The sequence below is a fragment of the Nerophis ophidion genome, linkage group LG04 (assembly GCF_033978795.1).
Source record: "Nerophis ophidion isolate RoL-2023_Sa linkage group LG04, RoL_Noph_v1.0, whole genome shotgun sequence".
In the NCBI taxonomy this organism is placed as follows: Eukaryota; Metazoa; Chordata; class Actinopteri; order Syngnathiformes; family Syngnathidae; genus Nerophis; species Nerophis ophidion.
In genome coordinates, this window is record NC_084614.1 from 3,761,300 (window position 1) to 3,787,767 (window position 26,468).

General features: G+C 33.4%; 1 protein-coding gene across 1 annotated transcript; it reads right to left on the reverse strand.

Annotated features, from left to right (window-relative positions):
* Nucleotides 1-5,662: 5,662 nt before the first annotated feature.
* hmgb1a (high mobility group box 1a) lies at nt 5,663-18,764 on the reverse strand. The gene is made up of 5 exons (XM_061896773.1): nt 18,607-18,764; nt 11,678-11,857; nt 11,465-11,613; nt 6,162-6,336; nt 5,663-6,102 (listed from the first exon to the last, which is right to left on the reverse strand). The coding sequence occupies exons 2-5, from the start codon at nt 11,822-11,824 to the stop codon at nt 5,947-5,949; spliced, it is 627 nt and encodes a 208-aa protein (XP_061752757.1). The 5' UTR covers nt 11,825-11,857; nt 18,607-18,764; the 3' UTR covers nt 5,663-5,946.
* Nucleotides 18,765-26,468: the final 7,704 nt, after the last annotated feature.

The window sequence follows — 26,468 nt, forward strand, 5'->3', positions numbered from 1 at the left end:
ACAATATACACTTACAATTAGTGCATCAACCACAAAAACCTCCCTTTTTCATGACAAAGAATAATAATAATAATATTAATAATAGATTCTGCAGCCCAGGGGGGTGATTTTTTTAATTTTAATTTTTTTTTATTATAATTTTTGTCATGAAAAATAGATTTTTTTGGGGTTGGTGCACTAATTGTAAGTGTATATTGTGTTTTTTATGTTGATTTACTAAAAAAAATAAAAAACAATTAATAAAAAAAATTCTGCAGCCCAGGGGGGTGATTTTTTTTTATTTTATTTTTTTATTATTTTTGTCATGAAAAAGGGTGGGTTTTTGGGTTGGTGCACTAATTGTAATTGTATCTTGTGTTTTTTTTATTTTGATTTAATGAAAAATAAAAGTAAATAAAAATTACAAATAAAATAAAAAATAATAATAATACATTTTTCTGCGGCCTGGGTTTTTTATTTTTATTTATTATTTTATTTATGTTTTTATTTTCTATTTTTTAGATGAAAAGGGGATTTTTTTTGGGTTGGTGCACTAATTGTAAGTGTATCTTGTGTTTTTTATGTTGATTTAATAAAATAAATTAAAAAATGTAAAAAAATTAAAACAATTAAAAAAAATTCTGCAGCTCGGGGGGGTGATTTTTTAAATTTTTAAATATTTTTTATTATTATTTTTGTCATGAAAAATATATATTTTTGGGGGGGGTTGGTGCACTAATTGTAAGTGTATCTTGTGTTTTTTATGTTGATTTGATTAAAAAAAAAAAATAACAAAAAATAACAATTAATAAAAAATTATTCTGAGGCCCGGGGGGGGGAGGGGATTTTTAAATTGTATTTATTTATTCATTCGTCATGAAAAAGGGAGTTTTTTTGGGGGTTGGTGCACTAATTGTGTTTTTTATGTTGATTTAATAAAAAAAATTAAAATTAAAATTAAATTTTTTTTTAAATTGATTTAAAAATTATTTTGCTGCCCGGTGGTTAGGGACCACTGATCTAGTCGACACCAAGCCGATACTGTAGATTGAAATCTCTATGCGAAAAAAAAAATTCTTCCAGACGTTTGGACGCCTTTTTGAGGTCTTAACATGCACGAAATGTGGCCAAAAAAATGTGGCAAAAAATACATCCATATTTTGTGGGGTCAAAAAATTGACATTTCAAAATTGGCTCTCTAGCGCCACCTTTAAAATGAGAATAAAAATTAGCCCCGCCTACCCGTTTCACGTATCGACACGTAAATCGCAGTGGACGTCTAGAATGACGTCACACGCTGATAAAAGTCTCAGGAACCCCATGCTTTTTGGCCATTTTACGGCGGAAAAAATGGTTGGTACTTTTACAAACTTCTTCTAGGGACTTTGACCACATGAGCCGCGATTAAAATTGATTGATTGCAAACAAAATGTTTCCACGCCATAGGATGTGGGCGTGGCATGGCGCCAAACTAGGCTCCAATGGTTTTTGGACGTTTTTCAGCTCAAAAAAGGGGTTGTACTTTATCAAACTCCTCATTATTATTATGGAAGAACATATTGATCATAGAACCAGTCACCAAATTCTATTAAAAAAGTACTGATTTTGATTCATGAATCGGTTGGAATGGAGAATCGATTCTGAATCGAATCGTCACCCCGATTATTTAAATGTCAGCCCCAATAGACACATCGTCTTTTGCCACATTGCTGCAGTTCTCACTTTTGTCCACTAGATGTCGCCAAAGACCACTGATAGGCTCACAGAGCACATGTAATTAATGTCATGCATATGTTTTAATGTTAGCTTTTTTCTTCCTATACACAAATACAAAAAAACTGTAAAAAAAAGTTTAGTGGTTTAACAGGAAGGTTTAAACGTTTTAGAAGTTTTTTGTCTTCATATATAAACAATTAAAATAAAAATAAAAACACAGTAAAACAAAGTTAAGTGATATAACAGGAAAGTTTAAATGTTTTGTTAAAAGAATTCCTTATATATAAACAAGTAAAATATATATTTTTTAAAAACAGTAAAAAAAAGTGAGATGCAATGAGATAGTTTAAATATATTAAAGTTGTGTTTTCTTCAGATATAAACAAGTCAAATTTAAAAAAACAGTAAAAAAAAAAAGTTATTTAATGTCACTAGAAAATTTAAATATTTTTAAGTTAATTTTTCCTTCATATATAAATAAATAAGTAAAATATAAAAAAACTGTAAAAAAAAAAAAGTTAAATGATGAAAATAGTTTTAAATGTATTTTTCTTCATATATAAACAAGTAAAATATAAAAAAAAGTAAAAAGGTTTAGTTATGTCACTAGAAAGTTTAAATGTTTATACATGACGAATAAAAAATAAACAAGTAAAATATTTAAAAAAAACTGTAAAAAATAATAATAATAATAATAATTTAAAAAGTAATGTAACAAGAAAGTTTAAATGTGTTGGAAGTTTTTCCCTTCATATATAAACAATCAAAATATTTAAAAAAAAATGCAAAAAAGTTAAGTGATATGGTTTAAATGTGTTTTCTTCATATATAAAAAAGTAAAATATAATTACAAAAACAGTAAAAAAGTTAGATGTATTTAGATGGTTTAAATGTATTAAAGTTGTTTTTCTTCAGATATAAACAAGTCAAATATAAAAAACAGTAAAAAAAAAAGTTATTTAATGTCACTAGAAAATTTGAATATTTTTAAGTTATTTTTTTCTTCATATATAAATAAATAAGTAAAATATAAAAAAAACTGTAAAAAAAAAGTTAAATGATGAAAATAGTTTTAAATGTATTTTTCTTCATATATAAACAAGTAAAATATTTAAAAAAGTTTAAAAGTCTAGTAATGTAACTAGAAAGTTTAAATATGTATATATGAAGAATAAAAAATAAACAAGTAAAATATTTTTAAAAAACAGTAAAAAAATAATAATATTAATAATAATTTAAAAAGTAATGTAACAAGAAAGTTTAAATGTGTTGGAAGTTTTTTCTCTTCATATATAAACAACCAAAACGTTAAGTCATATACTTTAAATGTTTTTTTCTTCATATATAAAAAAGTAAAATATGATTACAAAAACAGTAAAAAAGTTAGATGTATTTAGATGGTTTAAATGTATTTAAGTTGTTTTTTTCATATATAAACAAGTAAAATATAAAAAAAACTACAAAGTTTAAATGTTTATATATGACGAATAAAAACTAAACAAGTAAAATATTTTTTTAAAAAACATTAAAAAGGTTAGTGATGTAACTAGAAAGTTTAAATGTTTATAGAAAAAAATTAACAAATATAAAAAAACAGTAAAAAAAAGGTAATTGTGTTGAAGTCTTTTTTCTTCATATATAAACAATTAAAATATAAAAAACAGTAAAAAAGTTTAGTGATGTAAATCAAGTTTAAATGTTTATATATAAAGAAAAAAAACTTTATTTAAAAAAAACAGTAAAAAAAAGGCAGTTTAAATGTGTTGAAGTTTTTTAGTCATACATAAACTATTAAAATATATAAAAAACTGTAAAAAAATAAGTGATGCAAATAGTTAAAATGTTTTTTCTTCATATATAAACAAGTAAAATATTTAAAAAAAAACAGTAAAAAAGGTAAATGATGTAACTTCAAAGTTTAAATGTGTTTGAATTTTTTTTCTTAAATATTAAAAACACAGTAAAAAAAATTTAAGTGATGTAAATAGTTTAAATGTTTTTTCTTCATATATAAACATGTAAAAAAAAAATTTAAAAACCTGTAAAAATGTTAAGTGATGTAACTAGAAATTTTAAATGTTTTCATATGACGAATAAAAAATAAACAAGTAAAATATATTTTTTTAAAACATTAAAAAAGTAAGTGATGTAACTAGAAAGTTTAAATGTTTATATATGAAGAAAAAAAATTAACAAATATAAAAAACAGTTAAAAAAAGGTAATTGTGTTGAAGTATTTTTCTTCATATATAAACAATTAAAATATAAAAAACAGTAAAAAAGTTTAGTGATGTAAATCAAGTTTAAATGTTTATATATAAAGAAAAAAAACTTTATTTAAAAAAAACAGTAAAAAAAGGTAAGTTTGAATGTGTTTCTTCATACATAAACTATTAAAATATAAAAAACTGTAAAAAAAAATAAGTGATGGAAATAATTTAAATGTTTTTTCTTCAAATATAAACAAGTAAAATATTAAAAAAAACAGTAAAAAAGGTAAGTGATGTAACTTCAAAGTTTAAATGTGTTTGAAGTTTTTTTCTTAAATATTAAAATCACAATAAAAAAAGCTCAGTGATGTAAATAGTTTTTTTTAAATATATAAACAAGTAAAATATTTTTGAAACACAGTAAACAATTTAAGTGATGTTAATAGTTTAAATGTTTTTTCTTCATATATAAACAAGTAAAATATTTAAAAAAAAAACAGTAAAAATCTTCAGTGATGTAACTAGAAAGTTTAAATGTTTACATATGAAGAATTTTTTTAAATAAATAAATAAAAACAGTAAAAAAAAAGGTAAATTTGTTGTTTTTTTTCTTCATATGTAAACAATTAAAATATAAAAAACAGTAAAAAAGTTTAGTGATGTAAATCAAGTTTAAATGTTTATAAAGAAAAAAAACTGTACTTAAAAAAACAGTAAAAAAAAGGTAAGTTATGTAACTAGAAAGTTTAAATGTGTTGAAGTTTTTTCTTCATACATAAACTATTAAAATATTTTTTAAAAACTGTAAAAAAAAACAAGTGATGCAAATAGTTTAAATGTTTTTTCTTCATATATAAACAAGTAAAATATTTATTTTAAAAAACAGTAAAAATGTTAAGTGATGTCACTAGAAAGTTTAAATGTTTATATATGAAGAATCTTTTTTAACATATATAAAAAAAACAGTAAAAAAAAAGGTAAATGTGTTGAAGTTTTTTTTCTTCATATATAAACAATTAAAATATAAAAAAACAGTAAAAAAGTTTAGTGATGTAAATCAAGTTTAAATGTTTATATATAAAGAAAAAAAACATTATTTAAAAAAACTGTAAAAAAAATGTAAGTTTAAATGTTTAAAGTTTTTTCTTCATACATAAACTATTAAAATATAAAAAAAACTGTAAAAAAAATTTGTGATGAAAATAATTGAAATGTTTTTTCTTCAAATATAAACAAGTAAAATATTTTAAAAAAAAACAGTAAAAAATGTAAGTGATGTAACTTCAAAGTTTAAATGTGTTTGGAGTTTTTTTTCTTAAATATTAAAAACACAATAAAAAAAAGTTATGTATAATATATAATCAAAGTAAAATATTTTTTAAAACAGTAAAAAATTTAAGTGATGTAGTTTAAATGTTTTTTCTTCATATATAAACAAGTAAAATATATATTTTTTAAAAACCTGTAAAAATGTTAAATGATGTAACTAGAAAGTTTAAATGTTTATATATGACGAATAAAAAATGAAGTAAAATATTTTTAAAAAACATTAAAAAAGTGATGTAACTCGCGAGTTTAAAATGTTTTTATATATGAATTTTTTCTTTTTAAACAGTAAAAATGTGTGAAGTAACAAAACATGTCAAATGTTGGATTATTTCCTCATTTGATGTAATTAACTTCAACCAATAACCTTATTGTGACAACTTCCTGTGTTGGCAGGAAGTCAAAGTGCTGTCCTCCAAGAAAACAACGGCTTTATTACAAAAATGTTTATTGACATCCGAAGCAGTTGAAAGTTGAAGAATAAAGCCGACTTCTCTCTTCTTGGCTAACACATAAAGACCTCAATTGTCAGAGAACAAGAAAATGAAAAAGACAAAGAAAAAAAAACACACGAGACAGAAACGTTTTTTTTTTTGTGTTGTGGCTGCGCACGAGGGGGCGGGGCTTAATAGTGCGGGGCCTGACAGGGTGGAGGGACGTTACTTTACAAACAAACTGTACAGCATAAAAACAAGTGACATTCACCACAGCCTCGCTACTCGTCCTCGTCCTCCTCGTCCTCCTCCTCTTCGTCCTCCTCGTCCTCCTCGTCATCGTCGTCATCGTCGTCCTCCTTCTTCTTCTCCGCCTTGGCCGGCGCTTTGGCCGGAGCGCCGCCCGCCTTGCCCTTGGAGCGATACGCCGCCACGTCCTGCCGGGGGACGGAGCGGGGGTGAGGGCTCCGGACTTCTTGTCCTCCTCCCGACTTACCTTCTTGTACTTCTCCTTCAGCTTGTTGGCCTTCTTCTCGTAGGGCTGCTTGTCCTCGGAGGCCGTGCCGTTCCACATCTCGCCCAGCTTCTTGGCCACGTCCCCGATGGTCAGGCCGGGACTCTCGCTCTTCACCTTCGGGCGGAACTCGGCGCAGAAGATGAAGAAGGCCGAGCTGGACACGCCCACCCCAAAAAAAAACGAGTTATTAAGGTAAGGGCGTCTTATATTAGGAGTGGAAACTAATGTTTGGACACCTGTAACGATTCGATTCAATCCGATTTCCAATTAAGAATCAGTTGAATCAAACCGATTCTTGCAGTGTATTATTTGGAATAGACCAAAAAAAAAAGTTTCTAAGGGCGTCTTATATTAGGAGTGGAAACTAAAGTTTGGACACCTGTAACGATTCGATTCAATCCGAGTTCCAATTAAGAATCAATTGAGTCAAACCGATTCTTGCAGTGTATTATTTGGAATATACCAAAGAAAGAAAAAGTTTTTAAGGGTGTTTTATATTAGGAGTGGACATTAGTGGTGTGAATGTTTGGACACCTGTAACGATTCGATTCAATCCGATTTCCAATTAAAAATCAGTTGAGTCAAACAGATCCTTTCAGCGTATTATTTGGAATAGACCAAAAAAAAAAAGTTTTTAAGGGCGTTTTATATTAGCAGTGGACATTAGTGGTGTGAATGTTTGGACACCTATAACAATTCGATTCAATCAGATTTTTAATTAAGAATCATCTGAGTCAAACAGATTCTTGCAGTGTATTATTTGGAATAGACCAAAAAAATAAAAAGTTTCTAAGTGCGTCTTATATTAGGAGTGGACATTAGTGGTGTGAATGTTTGGACACCTATAACAATTTGATTCAATCCGAGTTTCAATTAAAAATCAGTTGAGTCAAACAGATCCTTGCAGTGTATTATTTGGAATAGACCAAAAAAAGAAAAAGTTTCTAAGGGCGTCTTATATTAGGAGTGGAAACTAATGTTTGGACACCTGTAACGATTCGATTCAATCAGAGTTTCAATTAAGAATCATCTGATTCAAACAGATTCTTGCAGTGTATTATTTGGAATAGACCAAAAAAAGAAAAAGTTTCTAAGGACGTTTTATATTAGGAGTGGACATTAGTGGTGTGAATGTTTGGACACCTGGAACGATTCGATTCAATCCGATATTCAGTTAAGAATAGATTCTTGAGTCAAACCGATTCGTGCAGTGTATTATTTGGAATAGACCAAAAAAAGAAAAAGTTTTTAAGGGATTCTTATATTAGGAGTGGAAACTAATGTTTGGACACCTGTAACGATTCGATTCAATCCGAGTTTCAATTAAGAATCATCTGAGTCAAACAGATTCTTGCAGTGTATTATTTGGAATAGACCAAAAAAAAAAGTTTCTAAGGGCGTCTTATATTAGGAGTGGAAACTAATGTTTGGACACCTGTATCGATTCGATTCAATCCGAGTTTCAATTAAGAATCATCTGAGTCAAACAGATTCTTGCAGTGTATTATTTGGAATGGACCAAAAAAAAAAGTTTCGAAGGGCGTCTTATATTAGGAGTGGAAACTAATGTTTGGACACCTGTATCGATTCGATTCAATCCGATTTCCAATTAAAAATCAGTTGAGTCAAAAAGATTCTTGCAGTGTATTATTTGGAATAGACCAAAAAAGAAAAAGTTTCTAAGGGCGTCTTATATTAGGAGTGGAAACTAATGTTTGGACACCTGTAACGATTCGATTCAATCCGAGTTCCAATTAAGAATCAATTGAGTCAAACCGATTCTTGCAGTGTATTATTTGGAATAGACCAAAAAAAGAAAAAGTTTCTAAGGGCGTCTTATATTAGGAGTGGAAACTAATGTTTGGACACCTGTAACGATTCGATTCAATCCGATTTCCAATTAAAAATCAGTTGAGTCAAACAGATTCTTGCAGTGTATTATTTGGAATAGACCAAAAAAAGAAAAAGTTTTTAAGGGCGTTTTATATTAGGAGTGGACATTAGTGGTGTGAATGTTTGGACACCTGGAACGATTCGATTCAATCCGATATTCAGTTAAGAATAGATTCTTGAGTCAAACCGATTCGTGCAGTGTATTATTTGGAATAGACCAAAAAAGAAAAAGTTTCTAAGGGCGTCTTATATTAGGAGTGGAAACTAATGTTTGGACACCTGTAACGATTCGATTCAATCAGAGTTTCAATTAAGAATCATCTGAGTCAAACAGATTCTTGCAGTGTATTATTTGGAATAGACCAAAAAAAAAGTTTTTAAGGGCGTTTTATATTAGGAGTGGACATTAGTGGTGTGAATGTTTGGACACCTTGAACGATTCGATTCAATCCGAGTTTCAATTAAAAATCATCTGAGTCAAACTGATTCTTGCAGTGTATTATTTGGAATAGACCAAAAAAAAAAGTTTTTAAGGGCGTTTTATATTAGGAGTGGACATTAGTGGTGTGAATGTTTGGACACCTGGAACGATTCGATTCAATCCGATATTCAGTTAAGAATAGATTCTTGAGTCAAACCGATTCGTGCAGTGTATTATTTGGAATAGACCAAAAAAGAAAAAGTTTCTAAGGGCGTCTTATATTAGGAGTGGAAACTAATGTTTGGACACCTGTAACGATTCGATTCAATCAGAGTTTCAATTAAGAATCATCTGAGTCAAACAGATTCTTGCAGTGTATTATTTGGAATAGACCAAAAAAAGAAAAAGTTTGTAAGGGCGTCTTATATTAGGAGTGGACATTAGTGCCGTGAATGTTTGGACACCTAAAACGATTCGATTCAATCCGAGTTACAATTAAGAATCATCTGAGTCAAACTGATTCTTGCAGTGTATTATTTGGAATAGACCAAAAAAAGAAAAAGTTTTTAAGGGCGTTTTATATTAGGAGTGGACATTAGTGGTGTGAATGTTTGGACACCTATAACGATTTAATTCAATCCGATTTTCAATTAAGAATCAACTGAGTCAAACCTATTCATGAAGTGTATTATTTGGAATATACCCCCCCAAAAAAAAGTTTCTAGGCACGTCTTATATTGGGAGTGGACATTAGTGGTGTGAATGTTTGGACACCTATAACGATTCGATTCAATCTGATTTTTAATTAAGAATCAATTCTTGAGTTAAACGGATTCTTGCAGTGTATTATTTAGAATAGACCCCCAAAAAAAGTTTCTATGGACGTCTTACATTAGGAGTAAACATTAGTGGTGTGAATGTTTGGACACCTAAAACGATTAGATTTAATCCAATTTTCAATTAAGAATCGATTATTGAGTCAAACCAATTCTTGTACTGTATTATTTGGAATACATAAAAAAAAAAAAAGGTTCTAAGGACGTCTTATATTAGGAGTGGACATTAGTGGTGTGAATGTTTGCACACCTATAACGATTAGATTCAATCTGATTTTTAATTAAGAATCAATTCTTGAGTTAAACCAATTCTTGCAGTGTATTATTTGGAATAGACCAAAAAAAAAAAGGTTCTAAGGACGTCTTATATTAGGAGTGGACATTAGTAGTGTGAATGTTTGGACACCTATAACGATTTAATTCAATCCGATTTTCAATTAAGAATAAATTGAGTCAAACCGATTCATGCAGTGTATTTGGAATAGACCAAAAAAAGAAAAAGTTTCTAAGGACGTCTTATATTAGGAGTGGACATTAGTGATGTGAATGTTTGGACACCTGTAACGATTCAATCTGATTCCAATGTTTAATTTTGAATCAATTCTTGAGTAAAACCGATTCTTGCAGTGTATTATTTGGAATAGACCAAAACAAATAGTTACTAAAGACGTCTTATATTAGGATTGGACATTAGTGGTGTGAATGTTTGGACACCTGTAACGATTCGATCCGATTCCAATGTTCAATTCAGAATCGAATCCGATTCCATTTAGAATCAATTCAAAGATATTTTTGCAACGTGTTATTTGGTGTAAGAACATTTTTACAAACTTTTCGGCCTCAAAACCTTTTTTAAAAATGATTCTCAGAAGGAAAACTTTTTTTGTTTTTTAATCCATTTTGGAAAATTAGGAATCGGGATGAATAAGAACCGCGTTTCAATTCTGAATTGAACATTCACACCACTAATGTCCACTCCTAATATAAGACGTCTTTAATAAGACACCCTTAATAACATTTTTTTTTTGTCTATTCCAAATAATACACTGCAAGAATCGGTTTGAATCAAAAATCGATTCTGAGTTGAAAATCGGAATTTTACCAAATCGCTATAGGTGTCCAAAGAGTCAAACTCCTAATGTCCAGTCCTAATATAAGACACCCTTAGAAACTTGTTTTCCTTGTCTATTCCCAATAATACTCTGTGAGAAGCTGTTTGACTCAAAGAATCAATTCTGAATTGAACAAAAGAAACAAATTGTTACAGGTGTCCAAACATTCACATCACTAATGTCCACTCCTCTAATATAAGACGTCTTTAATAAAACTCTCTTAATAACTTTTATTTTTGATCTACTCCAAATAATACACTGCAAGAATCGAACATCGGAATCGGATCGAATCGTTACAGATGTCCAAACCTTCACACCACTAATGTCCACTCCTAATATAAGACGTCTTTAGTAACTATTTATTTTGGTCTATTCCAAATAATACCCTGCAAGAATGGATTTGACTCAAGAATCGAACATCGGATTTGGATCGAATCGTTACAGATGTCCAAACCTTCACACCATTAATGTCCACTCCTAATATAAGACGTCTTTAGTAACTATTTGTTTTGGTCTATTCCAAATAACACCCTGCAAGAATCGATTTGACTCATGAATCGAACATCGGAATCGTTACAAGTGTCCAAATCTTCACACCACTAATGTCCACTCCTAATATAAGACGTCTTTAGTAACTATTTATTTTGGTCTATTCCAAATAATACCCTGCAAGAATGGATTTGACTCAAGAATCGAACATCGGATTTGGATCGAATCGTTACAGATGTCCAAACCTTCACACCATTAATGTCCACTCCTAATATAAGACGTCTTTAGTAACTATTTGTTTTGGTCTATTCCAAATAACACCCTGCAAGAATCGATTTGACTCATGAATCGAACATCGGAATCGTTACAAGTGTCCAAATCTTCACACCACTAATGTCCACTCCTAATATAAGACGTCTTTAGTAACTATTTGTTTTGGTCCATTTGAAAGAATACCCTGCAAGGATGGGTTGTACTCCAGACTGGATTGAGTTTGGGACCCACTGTCCTAGTGGCAGTGAGGGGACTTACGGGGGCCTCTTGGGGGCGTTGGGGTCCTTGAACTTCTTCTGCTTTCCGCCTCTGCCGGCGGGGGCGTAGTTGACCATCTCGCGCTCGTAGCGCACCTTGTCCTGCTTGGCCAGGTCCTCGAACTTGCCTTTCTCCTTGGCGGACATGGTCTGCAAGGAGGAGTACTCGGCGGTCAAAGAGTTATTACGAAGGTTCAACCCCGGAACAACGTACCTTCCATCTCTCAGAGCACTTCTTGGAGAACTCGGAAAAGTTGACCGAAGCCTCGGGATGTTTCTTCTTGTGCTCCTCCCTGCAGGTCTGCACAAAGTAGGCGTAGGAGGACATCTTGCCCCGTGGTTTGGAAGGATCTTTCCTCATCCTGGCCGAGTAAAACACCTACTGCGCAAAAATCTGAAAGGGAAACGGTCAAGCAAGCCAACATTATTTATGCAGGCAGCACTTTACATACACAAAGTGCTTTTAAAAAAATGATATCAAAGGAAGAAATATGTCACCCTTGAGACATCCACACTGGAAAATGTATTAAATAATGCCATCTAAAAAATACCAGGTCGCCCGTAAGGACCAGATGAGTCGCCCGCTGACCTGTTCTAAAAATAGCTCAAATAGCAGCACTTACCAGTGAGCTGCCTCTATTTTTTAAATTGTATTTAGTTACTAGCTTTGCTGGACATTTTTAATTCTAAGAGGGACAAAACTCAAATAGAATTTGAAAATCCAAGAAAATATTTTAAAGACTTGGTCTTTACTTGTTTAAATAAATTCATTTATTTTTTAGGCCAAGGACCCTATTGAAACTGGTGCGTTTTATTATTATTATTATTATTATTCCGCCGCATCTTCGAACTGTAACATGCTCCAAAACTCACCAAATTTCACACACTCATCAGAACTGGCGAAAATTGCCATCTAATAAAAAAAAAAAAAAAAAAAAAAAAAAAAAAAAAAATGCGCTCTAGCGCCCCCTAGGGAAAAAAACAGACTGCTTGTAACTTCCATTAGGAATGTCATAGAGACATGAAACAAAAACCTATATGTAGGACTGACTTAGACCTACTTTTCCAATTGAAACCTTCTATACCTAAAATCAACAGGAAGTTGGCAAAAACTAATTCAAAGCAACATTTTTGCAAAAAAATGCTATTTTTGCCTCTTTGAGGTGAAATTTGACCCCTTTAAAATGTTTTAAAACTCACCAAACTTGGCACACACATCAGGACTGTCAAAAATTGCGATCTGATGACAAAACTAAACCCGAAAATTAAAAAATGCGCTCTAGCGCAATTTTGGAACAAAACACAGCAAAAAATGCTCCTAGGAAGAAAACACAAACAAAATAGCTTGTAACTTCCAGTAGGAATGCCGGAAAGACATGAAACAAAAACTTCTATGTAGGTCTCACTCAGGCCTACATTTAGATGATTGACATCCTCCGGCCAAAATCCACGGGAAGTTAAAAATTACCCCTTCAAAATAAAAGTATTAAAACCAAACCCCAAAAATGAAAAATGCGCTCTAGCGCCCCCTAGGAAAAAACCCAGACAAAACTGCTTTTAACTTCTGTTAGGAATGTCGTAGAGACATGAAACAAAGACCTCTATGTAGGTCTCACTTAGACCAGGGCTTGGCAGCAGCCAGAGGCGGACCCAACCAACGCTGCTTGCAGCTTTAATTTGAGCTGAAATTTGACCCCCTTAACATGCTCCAAAACTCACCAAATTTCACACACTCATCACAACTGGCGAAAATTGCCATCTAATTAAAAAAAAACAAACCCCAAAAATGAAAAATGCACTCTAGCGCCCCCTAGGAAAAACAAAAAACAGACTGCTTGTAACTTCCATTAGGAATGTCGTAGAGACATGAAACAAAAACCTATATGTAGGACTGACTCAGACCTACTTTTCCAATTAGAACCTTCTATACCTAAAATCAACAGGAAGTTGGCAAAAACTCATTCAAAGCAAAATTTTCGCAAAAAATGCTATTTTTGCCTCTTTGAGCTGAAATTTGACCCCCTTAACATGCTCAAAAACTCACCAAATTTCACACACTCATCACAACTGGCGAAAATTGCCATCTAATTAAAAAAAACCAAACCCCAAAAATGAAAAATGCGCTCTAGCGCCTCCTAGGAAAAACAAAAAACAGACTGCTTGTAACTTCCATTAGGAATGTCGTAGATACATGAAACAAAAACCTATATGTAGTACTGACTTAGACCTACTTTTCCAATTGAAACCCATCCATCCATCCATTTTCTACCGCTTATTCCCTTTCGGGGTCGCGGGGGGCGCTGGCGCCTATCTCAGCTACAATCGGGCCTTCTATACCCAAAATCAACAGGAAGTTGGCAAAAACTCATTCAAAGCAACATTTTTGCAAAAAATGCTATTTTTGCCTCTTTGAGCTGAAATTTGACCCCCTTAACATGCTCCAAAACTCACCAAATTTCACACACTCATCACAACTGGCGAAAATTGCCATCTAATTAAAAAAAACCAAACCCCAAAAATGAAAAATGCACTCTAGCGCCCACTAGGAAAAACAAAAAACAGACTGCTTGTAACTTCCATTAGGAATGTCGTAGAGACATGAAACAAAAACCTATATGAAGGACTGACTTAGACCTACTTTTCCAATTAAAACCTTCTATACCTAAAATCAACAGGAAGTTGGCAAAAACTCATTCAAAGCAAAATTTTCGCAAAAAATGCTATTTTTGCCTCTTTGAGCTGTAATTTGACCCCCTTAACATGCTCCAAAACTCACCAAATTTCACACACTCATCAGAACTGGCGAAAATTACTATCTAATAAAAAAAACCAAACCCGAAAAATTAAAAATGCGCTCTAGCGCCCCCTAGGAAAAACAAAAAAGAGACTGCTTGTAACTTCCATTAGGAATGTCATAGAGACATGAAACAAAAACCTATATGTAGGACTGACTTAGACCTACTTTTCCAATTAAAACCTTCTGTACTTAAAATCAACAGGAAGTTGGCAAAAACTCATTCAAAGCAAAATTTTAGCAAAAATTGCTATTTTTGCCCCTTTTAGCTGAAATTTGACCCCCTTAACATGCTCCAAAACTCACCAAATTTCACACACTCATCAGAACTGGTGAAAATTGCCATCTAATAAAAAAAAATAAAAATAAAAATAATGAAAAATGCGCTCTAGCGCCCCCTAGGAAAAACAAAAAACAGACTGCTTGTAACTTCCATTAGGAATGTCGTAGAGACATGAAACAAAAACCTATATGTAGGACTGACTTAGACCTACTTTTCCAATTTAAACCTTCTATACCTAAAATCAACAGGAAGTTGGCAAAAACTCATCCAAAGCAAAATTTTCGCAAAAAATGCTCTTTTTGCCTCTTTGAGCTGAAATTTTACCCCTTTAAAATGTTTCAAAACTCACCTAACTTGGCACACACATCAGGACTGTCAAAAATTGTGATCTGATGAAAAAACTAAACCCGAAAATTAAAAAATGCACTCTAGCCGAATTTAGGAATGAAACACAGCTAAAACTGCTCCTAGGAAGAAAACACAAACAAAATTGCTTGTAACTTCCAGTAGGAATGTCGTAGGGACATGAAACAAAAACCTATATGTAGGACTGACTTAGACCTACTTTTCCAATTGAAACCTTCTATACCTAAAATCAACAGGAAGTTGGCAAAAACTCATTCAAAGCAAAATTTTCGCAAAAAATGCTATTTTTGCCTCTTTGAGCTGAAATTTGACCCCTTTAAAATGTTTCAAAACTCACCAAACTTGGCACACACATCAGGACTGTCAAAAATTGTGATCTGATGAAAAAACTAAACCCGAAAATTAAAAAATGCACTCTAGCCGAATTTAGGAATAAAACACAGCAAAAACTGCTCCTAGGAAGAAAACACAAACAAAATTGCTTGAAACTTCCAGTAGGAATGTCGTAGGGGCATGAAACAAAACCCTATATGTAGGACTGACTTAGACCTACTTTTCCAATTGAAACCTTCTATACCTAAAATCAACAGGAAGTTGGCAAAAACTCATTCAAAGCAAAATTTTCGCAAAAAATGCTATTTTTGCCTCTTTGAGCTGAAATTTGACCCCTTTAAAATGTTTCAAAACTCACCAAACTTGGCACACACATCAAGACTGTCAAAAATTGCGATCTAATGATAAAACTAAAGCCGAAAATTAAAAAATGCGCTCTAGCGCAATTTTTGAATAAAACACAGCAAAAACTGCTCCTAGGAAGAAAACACAAACAAAATTGCTTGTAACTTCCAGTAGGAATGCCGGAAAGACATGAAACAAAAACTTCTATGTAGGTCTCACTTAGACCTACATTTAGATAACTGACATCCTTCGGCCAAAATCAACAGGAAGTTAAAAATTACCCCTTCAAAATAAAAGTTTTAAAACCAAAACCCAAAAGTCAAAATTGCGCTCCAGCGCCCCCTAGGAAAAAACCCAGACAAAACTGCTTGTAACTTCTGTTAGGAATGTCGTAGAGACATGAAACAAAGACCTCTATGTAGGTCTCACTTAGACCAGGGCTTGGCAGCAGCCAGAGGCGGACCCAACCAACGCTGCTTGCAGCTTTAATTTACTTTGCTTCTTATAACTTTCAGAAAGACAATTTTAGAGAAAAAATACAACCTTAAAAATGATTTTAGGATTTTTAAACACATATCTCCTTCCTCTTCTTTCCTGACGATTTAAATCAATGTTCAAGTATTTTTTTTTATTTATTGTAAAGAATAATAAATACATTTTTATTTTATTTCTTCATTTTAGCTTCTGTTTTTTCGACGAAGAATATTTGTGAAATATTTCTTCAAACTTATTATGATTAAAATTCAAAGAAAATATTCTGGCAAATCTAGAACATCAAATTTAAATCTTATTTCAAAGTCTTTTGAATGTCTTTTAAAATTTTTGTTCTGGAAAATCTAGAAGAAATAATGATTTGTCTTTGTTAGAAATATAGCTTGGTCCAATTTGTTATATATTCTAACAAAATTCTAAAATTAATCTTATTCAGGAAAATTTACTAATGATGTTCCATGAATTATTTTAATTTTTTTCAAAAAGATTCGAATTAGCTAGTTTTTCTCTTCATTTTTTTCAGTTGAATTTGGAATTTTAAAGAGTCGAAATTGAAGATAAACTATGTTTCAAAATGTAATTTTCATCTTTTTCGTGTTTTCTCCTCTTTTAAACCGTTCAATTAAGTGTTTTTTTCATCATTTATTCCCTACAAAAACCCTTCCGTAAAAGGAAGAAAAATGTATAACGGAATGACAGACAGAAATACCCATTTTTATATATATATAGATTTATTTACTAAAGGTAAATTGAGCAAATTGGCTATTTCTGGCAATTTATTTAGGTGTGTATCAAACTGGTAGCCCTTCGCATTAATCAGTACCCAAGAAGTAGCTCTTGGTTTCAAAAAGGTTGGTGACCCCTGGTATAGATTAATCACAAAAATATTGTATTATCAGATTTTTATTTTATTTTATCATCTGTCTGTTTCAAAATTATTTGAAAAAAATTGTACATTAAAGTAAAAAAAAATAAAATAAGTATGACATTTTTGGCAAAATTTTCCAGAATAGTATTCATATACTTATTTTAAAAAAAATAGCATAAGAACCTAAGAAAAGTTCATAACATCTCCTTAATAAATAGTCTCTGCAGTCTAGAGGCTCCAAATGGGTGGATTAATAAAAAAAATCGAATAAAATGAAACTGCTCTTGTTAGTTTTTGTCTTTAAAATGTTGTCTTTTTTTTCCATCCAGTGTTGACATGGTGGCGCTTGAAAGAAAAGTGGATAATAAACACAACTTGTCCTCTTTGTGATGTAAGACGTCAACTACTTTACGTTGACGCCTCAAAAAAAAACAACCCAAAAAACACTTGAAAATGAATCAAATGCACCAAGTAAAAAGAGACAAACCACACTTCAAATGTATTTATTACAAAGATAAAAACCGTTATTCAACACCAACAGCCTGTGTGGCAAAAACCTCATATTTTGTTGTTTTACATAAAAAAAAGGAATAAAACGTTTATTGGTTGGAAATGTTGAAAAAAAAAAAAAAGGGCAGTGCCAAGTTAGTTGTAGAAATGGCGCTCCGTGCCGGGGAAAGGAGGTCAGCAAACGACGGCAATATTTCTTCTTCCATTTTGTGAGAACGGCCTCCTGATGAAAGAAAGTCCCCTTCAAATGTCTCCTTCCGCCGCCATCCGAGCTCGGGGACGCCGGTGAAACCTCCGACGAGCCGGGCTGGATGACGACCCGGCGTGGACCGCCGTGTACCCAGCCCGCGTATAGAGATGCATTGGGGAAGCGAGCTAGTGCGGCTCTATGGCGGCTAATGGCCGCTCCGTCTTCACGCTAGCAAACATGGCTTCCCTCTCTTTGTGTTGCGCGGCGAGAGCGCAGCACGGCCGCTCCGCGCTCCACCATCTTCGGGTGTGGATGGAACCACCGGTCCTTTGACAGAATTGCTACCGACATTCTTGTATAATAATCGGGGTTACAAGTCAATAGATGTCGCATGGTAAAACTTTTACACCAACTGCGCTTGTCACTGTTGTTTCTTATACCAGTACAGTCAGCCATTACAGTAAAGGTTTTTTAAATTTTTTTTTTTTTTTTTTACATTAAAAAAATGACTAAAATAGTCGCTGAACACACGTCCTTATGTCATTTTCACGCCGTTTTGCCTTTTTTTCCTCCACTTTGCGGACATTTTGTGTGTTGTGACATGACAGCTGTGCAATGGCAGCCCCGCGTCTTCATTGTCGCCGAGCCTCGAGACATTTCGCCGATTTTTGACGCGATAACCAGACGGTCGTTAGACTCCATTTTGGTACACACCGAACCGGGGGATTATTGCAAATTTTTTGGCTTTTGTCAAAATCCGAGTTTTGTCGTCGAGTCTTCGCGAGGCGAATGTTTATTTCGTGATTATTACACACTGGAGATATAACGGTGTTTTTTTGTTTTTTTACGGTAAAAAAAAAAAAAACACAAACAAGGTCTAACTATCAAAGGCTAGTTGTTCGCCCGATATGAGGGATTCGTGGTGGTTGTGGACAGTGGAAATGTGGCGTGTTTGTACTCACCAGAAGACCGAGGCTGGCTTGTCAAATGCTGGCAATGGCTGTGCTGGAGTGAGGCGATACGCAGTGTCTTCACTCCCAGCTTCTCCAGCGTTACTCTCCACGGTGCTCGCTCCCCATTGGTCGGCGCCCGGCCGAGCGCGCCTCTGATTGGCCGGGGGATTTTCATTGTCCGAATAGAAGACGGGCTGCCATTGGTCGCCTCGGCCGCGACGTCACTGAGCTTTCCCGGGGCGCGTCAATACAAAAACATTGTAGTGAGCACGCTGGAGCTGCTCGTACTCCCGCTACACGGCGCGCTGCCTTTGCCGCGGCATCCCGTAACACTCTTTTGCCGTCCACGCTCGTCCCACGCCGGCGACCTTTTTTTGAGGTGCTCTCTGAGCATGCGCAAATGAGCACTTTAAGCCAACAAGGTGTGCTCACCTGCAGAGAGACACCACATGGTTGCAACTCATTCCCATTTAAATGGGACCTTTTTTTAAGAGGGATAGATTCTCACTTAGGCGCCAAAAAAAGAGAATAAGCGGTAGAAAAATGGATGGATGGATCGATTCTCACTTAAAAACCTACTGAAATGAGATTTTCTTATTTAAACGCGGACAGCAGCTCCATTCTTGATCATTTCGCGATATTGCCATATTTTTTCTGAAATGATTTTAGTAGGGGAGGCATAACTCGGTTGGTAGAGTCAGCTTGAGGGTTGCAGGTTCGATTCCCGCTTGTGCCATCCTAGTTACTGCCGTTGTGTCCTCGGGCAAGACACTTTACCCACCTGCTCCCAGTGCCACCCACACTGCTTTAAATGTAACTTAGATATTGGGTGTCACTATGTAAGGCGCTTTGAGTCACTTGAGAAAAGCGCTATATAAATATAATTCACTTCACTAGAGAACATCCATGATAAAGTTCGCAACTTTCGGTGATAAAAGAAAAGCCCGGCCTCTACTGGAAGTCGCAGACGATGACGTCATGTTCACATTGTTTTTAATGGGAGCCTCCGACAAAAAGTGCCGAGAAAACGACAATTTCCACATTAATTTGAGCGAGGATGAAAGGTTTGAGGATAAAGACAGCGACGGACTAGAAAGAAAGAAAAAAAAACGCGATTGCATTGGGACGGATTCCGATGTTTTTAGACACATTTACTAGCATAATTCTGGGAAATCCCTTATCTTTCTATTGTGTTGCTAGTGTTTTAGTGAGTTTAATAGTGCCTGATAGTCGGGAGGGTGTCTCCACGGGTGTGTTGACACGCAGTGTAGTCGACAGCAGCTATGGACGGCACAAACTCAGCTTTTTTCCGGTAAGAACTGACTTTTTAGCCACAATTTTCTCACCAAAACCTGCTGGTTGACATTCGGTTGGGATCCATGTTCGCTTGACCGCGCTCTGATCCATAGTAAAGTTTCAGCTCCGGGACTTTTAAACAAGGAATCACCGTGTGTTTGTGTGGCTAAAGGCTAAAAGCTTCCCAACTCCATCTTTCTACTGTGACTGATCATTTCGCGATATTGCCATATTTTTTTCTGAAAGGATTTTAGTAGGGGAGGCATAGCTCGGTTGGTAGAGTGGCCGTGCCAGCAACTTGAGGGTTGCAGGTTCGATTCCCGCTTGTGCCATCCTAGTTACTGCCGTTGTGTCCTTGGGCAAGACACTTTACCCACCTGCTCCCAGTGCCACCCACACTGCTTTAAATGTAACTTAGATATTGGGTGTCACTATGTAAAGCGCTTTGAGTCACTTGAGAAAAGCGCTATATAAATATACTTCACTTCACTAGAGAACATCCACGATAAAGTTTGCAACTTTTGGTCGCTAATAAAAAAGCCTTGCCTGTACCGGAAGTAGCAGACGATATGCGCGTGACGTCACGGGTTGTAGGGCTCCACACATCTTCACATTGTTTACAATCATGGCCACCAGCAGCGAGAGCGATTTGGACCGAGAAAGCGACGATTTCTCCATTAATTTGAGCGAGGATGAAATATTCATGGATGAGAAAAGTTACAGTGAAGCACTAGAAAAAGAAAAAAAAAGGCGACGGCAGTGGGAGCAATTCAGATGTTATTAGACACATTTACTAGGATAATTCTGTTAAATCCCTTATCTGCTTATTGTGTTACTATTGTTTTAGTGAGATTATAAAGTCATACCTGAAGGTCGGAGGGGTGTGGTGACTGCCAGTGTCTCTGATGGAAGCCATGGAGGAGCCAAGAAAGTCGCAGCTGCCTCTTTGACAGGACGCAAGCTCCGCTCATGTCTCCGGTAAAAGCCGACTTATTACCACAATTTTCTCACCGAAACCTGCCGGTTGACATGTGGTAGAGAAACTTGTTTGTTTGACCACTCTGTTCCATATTAAAGCTTCACAACAAACAAAGAAACACCTGGCTGTGTTTTGGTAGCTAAAGGCTGCTGCAATCCACCGCTTTCCACCAACAGCATTCTTCTTTGACGTCTCCATTATTAATTGAACAAATTGCAAAAGATTCAGCAACACAGATGTCCAAAATACTGTGTAATTATGCGATGAAAACAGACAACTTTTAGCCGTGGGTGGTGCTGGGATAAAATGACCGCTCCAACCAATAACGTCACGCGCACACGTCAACATAGGCGTCATCATTCCGCGATCTTTTCAACAGGATACCTCGCGGGAAATTTAAAATTGCAATTTAGTAAACCAAAAAGGCCGTATTGTCATGTGTTGCAATGTTAATATTTCATCATTGATATATAAACTATCAGACTGCGTGGTCGCTAGTAGTGGCTTTCAGTAGGCCTTTAAGCGAACAAGGTGTGCTCACCTGGAAGAGACACCACATGGTTGCAACTCACTCCCATTTAAATATATATATATATATATATATATATATATATATATATATATATATATACCGTAAGTATGTATGAATAATTGATTCTATATATATATATATATATATATATATATATATATATATATATATATATATATATATATATATATATATATATATATATATATATATATATATATATATATATATATATAAATATATATATCAACACTAAATTGGCCCTAGTGTGTGAATGTGAGTGTGAGTGTTGTCTGTCTATCTATGTTGGCCCTGCGATGAGGTGGCGACTTGTCCAGGGTGTACCCCGCCTTCCGCCCCATTGTAGCTGAGATAGGCGCCAGCGCCCCCCGCGACCCCGAAAGGGAATAGGCGGTAGAAAATGGATGGATATATATATATATATATATATATATATATATATATATATATATATATATATATATATATATACTGTATGTATGTATGAATAATTGATTCAATATATATATATATAGAAATATATATATATATGTGTGCGTGTGTATATATTTATATATTTTATCATCTTATATATATACATATATATATGTATATATATAAAATGATAACATATATATATATCTAATAATATATACATCAATAAATAAATATATATATTTTTTTACTATATATATATTTATTTATTTATATATATATTTGTGTGTGTATATATGTATATGTGTATATATACATATATATATATATATATATATACAAATGTATTTATATATATTTATATATTTTATCATCTTATCTATATACATATATACATATATGTATATAGATAAAATGATCAAATATATATATATATATAATAACATATACATCAATAGATAAATATATATATATATTTTTACTATATATATTTTTTTACTATATATATATATTTATATATATATATAAGTGTGTGTGTATATATACATATATATATACAAATGTATTTATATATATATATATATATATATATATATATATATATATATATATATATATATATATATACATACACACACACACACACACACACACACACACACACACACATACATATATATGTAATTGGTTCAATGATTTATAGTAACATTGTTTCTCATGGAGGAATTTGCTTCACTATACAAACTTTTGAATGAACAAACCCTGTTTAATAACATTATTAATTACATAAATTGTGGTTCCACTGTACAGCTCTAAAAGATATTACAGTCAACTGGGCTGCAGGAGGAAAATGTCCCTCAGATCGTGTCTCTTTGTGCACGTACAGATCTCACGTGTGCAGGCCCCAAACATGCACTCATGGAGACAAGTCCTGCGTGACCAGAGCACCACACTCCAGGAACTACGCTTCAGTTAGGGCCTTCTCTTTCTTCTTGAACCAAGTGCAGAGGGAAAGGATGACGTGCATCCAGAGAGTCCGAGGCCAAATGTCTGCATGTGATGCTGCTGCTGCCTGTCTGCGTCTCCAGCCGCATCACGGCAGGAAGCTCACGTCTGATCGTGAGGCGAAGAGGCGGCCGGTTTATGCATTCTAATGAGAAAGATATGCTAATTCATTTTGTCATCAAGAGGAAAAATAGAGGACAGGGGAGCAGCTCGTTCAGGAGGGGTTATTGTGCATGGGGGAGGAGGGCACGTGCAGCAGCCAGGATTGGATGCTGCAATAAGACACGCTTATGTCCTTGTGAGTGTGTGTGTGTGTCCGTGTGTGTGTGTGTGTGTGTGTGTGTGTGTGTGTGTGTGTGTGTGTGTGTGTGTATGTGTGCGTGCGTGTTCTTGTATTTCTGCACTTCTTGAGACACCAAGAAGGAAAAGTATCTTCCATATGAGGAGGTGTGAACAAGTGATGACATAAATCATGCTCCCAATAACATTGCATCTAATAAATAGACAATGTCTCATTTGCACCCCTGCTGGTCAAAATGAGGGTTGTCCCAAAAAGAAGGGATTTTTTTCACATGGACTGTGTGTCGCTTTTAAAAGTGCTCCCCCTCTGGTCAGCATATGAAATAACAAGTGTGTGTAAGGAATATAAATGTTCTCCCTCTTAGTCAACATATGAAATAACAAGTGTGTGTAAGGAATATAAATGTTCTCCCTCTGGTCAACATATGAAATAACAAGTGTGTGTAAGGAATATAAATGTTCTCCCTCTGGTCAACATATGAAATAACAAGTGTGTGTAAGAAATTGAAATGCTCCCCCCTTTGGCCAAAATTAGTAAAAAAAAATATATATATATATATATATATATTATTTATATGTATATCGAGACATACTGTAATAATTTGAAGTAAATAATGAAGATTAAAACAAATTACAAACCAAAAAAACGAAAAAATGAACAGAAAGCAGTCTTTTTCTCACAATGTGTCGACTTTTTTCTTATAAAATTGGGAACAATTTTCTCATATTCTTTCTGTTTTTGTACGTTGGTAATATTGCGAATATTTTCTCCCAAAATTATCACTTTTTTTTATTTAAAATTATTACTTTTTAACTAAAAATGGTGACCTATGATGTATAAAATATCGCCATTTTTTCTGTTGTTCTTGTAAAATGCTAACTATGTTTTAGTAAAACGATGATCTTGCGAAATTCTAACTAATTTTTCACAACAAGCTTTTTTTATATTTGCATAGTATGTTTATATTATTAATGTTGTAAATACACTTCTTTATTTATCTAGGAAGGCTGTTTCCTAAAGAGGGAGGCATTTTTCTCAGGTCTCAAGAAGGTAGGAAATACAAGAAAGTGTGTTTTTATATTCCTACCCTTCTTGAGACATGAAAGAGGAATAGTATCTTCCATATGAGGAGGTGTGAACAAGTGAGGACATAAATTATGCTCCCAATAACATTGCATCTAATAGACAATGTCTCATTTGCACCCCTGCTGGTCAAAATGAGGGTTGTCCCAAAAAGAAGGGATTTTTTCACATGGACTGTGTGTCGCTTTTAAAAGTGCTCCCCCTCTGGTCAGCATATGAAATAACAAGTGTGTGTAAGGAATATAAATGTTCTCCCTCTTAGTCAACATATGAAATAACAAGTGTGTGTAAGGAATATAAATGTTCTCCCTCTGGTCAACATATGAAATAACAAGTGTGTGTAAGAAATTGAAATGCTCCCCCCTTTGGCCAAAATTAGTTTAAAAAAAAATATATATATATTATTTATATGTATATCGAGACATACTGTAATAATTTGAAGTAAATAATGAAGATTAAAACAAATTACAAACCAAAAAAACGAAAAAAATGAACAGAAAGCAGTCTTTTTCTCACAATGTGTCGACTTTTTTCTTATAAAATTGGGAACAATTTTCTCATATTCTTTCTGTTTTTGTACGTTGGTAATATTGCGAATATTTTCTCCCAAAATTATTACTTTTTTAATTTAAAATTATTACTTTTTAAATAAAAATGGTGACATTTTATGTATAAAATATTGCCATTTTTTCTGTTGTTCTTGTAAAATACTGACTATGTTTTAGTAAAACGATGACCTTGTGAAATTCTAACTCATTTTTCACAACAAGCTTTTTTTATATTTGCATAGTATGTTTATATTATTAATGTTGTAAATACACTTCTTTATTTATCTAGGAAGGCTGTTTCCTAAAGAGGGAGGCATTTTTCTCAGGTCTCAAGAAGGTAAGAAATACAAGAAAGTGTGTTTTTATATTCCTACCCTTCTTGAGACATGAAAGAGGAAAAGTATCTTCCATATGAGGAGGTGTGAACAAGTGAGGACATAAATCATGCTCCCAATAACATTGCATCTAATAGACAATGTCTCATTTGCACCCCTGGTGGTCAAAATGAGGGTTGTCCCAAAAAGAAGGGATTTTTTCACATGGACTTTGTGTCGCTTTTAAAAGTGCTCCCCCTCTGGTCAGCATATGAAATAACAAGCGTGTGTAAGGAATATAAATGTTCTCCCTCTTAGTCAACATATGAAATAACAAGTGTGTGTAAGGAAATATAAATGTTCTCCCTCTGGTCAACATATGAAATAACAAGTGTGTGTAAAGAATATAAAGGTTCTCCCTCTGGTCAACATATGAAATAACAAGTGTGTGTAAGGAATATAAATGTTCTCCCTCTTAGTCAACATATGAAATAACAAGTGTGTGTAAGGAATATAAATGTTCTCCCTCTGGTCAACATATGAAATAACAAGTGTGTGTAAGGAATATAAATGTTCTCCCTCTGGTCAACATATGAAATAACAAGTGTGTGTAGGAAATATAAATGTTCTCCCTCTGGTCAACATATGAAATAACAAGTGTGTGTAAGGAATATAAATGTTCTCCCTCTGGTCAACATATGAAATAACAAGTGTGTGTAAGGAATATAAATGTTCTCCCTCTTAGTCAACATATGAAATAACAAGTGTGTGTAAGGAATATAAATGTTCTCCCTCTGGTCAACATATGAAATAACAAGTGTGTGTAAGGAATATAAATGTTCACCCTCTGGTCAGCATATGAAATAACAAGTGTGTGTAAGGAATATAAATGTTCTCCCTCTGGTCAACATATGAAATAACAAGTGTGTGTAAGAAATTGAAATGCTCCCCCCTTTGGCCAAAATTAGTAAAAAAAAAAAAAATATATATATATATATATATATATATATTATTTATATGTATATCGATACATACTGTAATAATTTGAAGTAAATAATGAAGATTAAAACAAATTACAAACCAAAAAAACTAAAAAATGAACAGAAAGCAGTCTTTTTCTCACAATGTGTCGACTTTTTTCTTATAAAATTGGGAACAATTTTCTCATATTCTTTCTGTTTTTGTACGTTGGTAATATTGCGAATATTTTCTCCCAAAATTATTACTTTTTTAATTTAAAATTATTACTTTTTAAATAAAAATGGTGACATTTTATGTATAAAATATTGCCATTTTTTCTGTTGTTCTTGTAAAATACTGACTATGTTTTAGTAAAACGATGACCTTGCGAAATTCTAACTCATTTTTCACAACAAGT

What these genes read in the sequence shown, in the direction of transcription:
- hmgb1a (XM_061896773.1), bottom strand. Translation starts at nt 11,824, where the DNA reads ATGAGGAAAGATCCTTCCAAACCACGGGGCAAGATGTCCTCCTACGCC. An exon ending in AGTGCTCTGAGAGATGGAAG is followed by an intron (nt 11,614 to 11,677) that starts GTACGTTGTTCC and finishes TCCTCCTTGCAG; the next exon opens with ACCATGTCCGCCAAGGAGAA. An exon ending in TGAAGGAGAAGTACAAGAAG is followed by an intron (nt 6,103 to 6,161) that starts GTAAGTCGGGAG and finishes GTCCCCCGGCAG; the next exon opens with GACGTGGCGGCGTATCGCTC.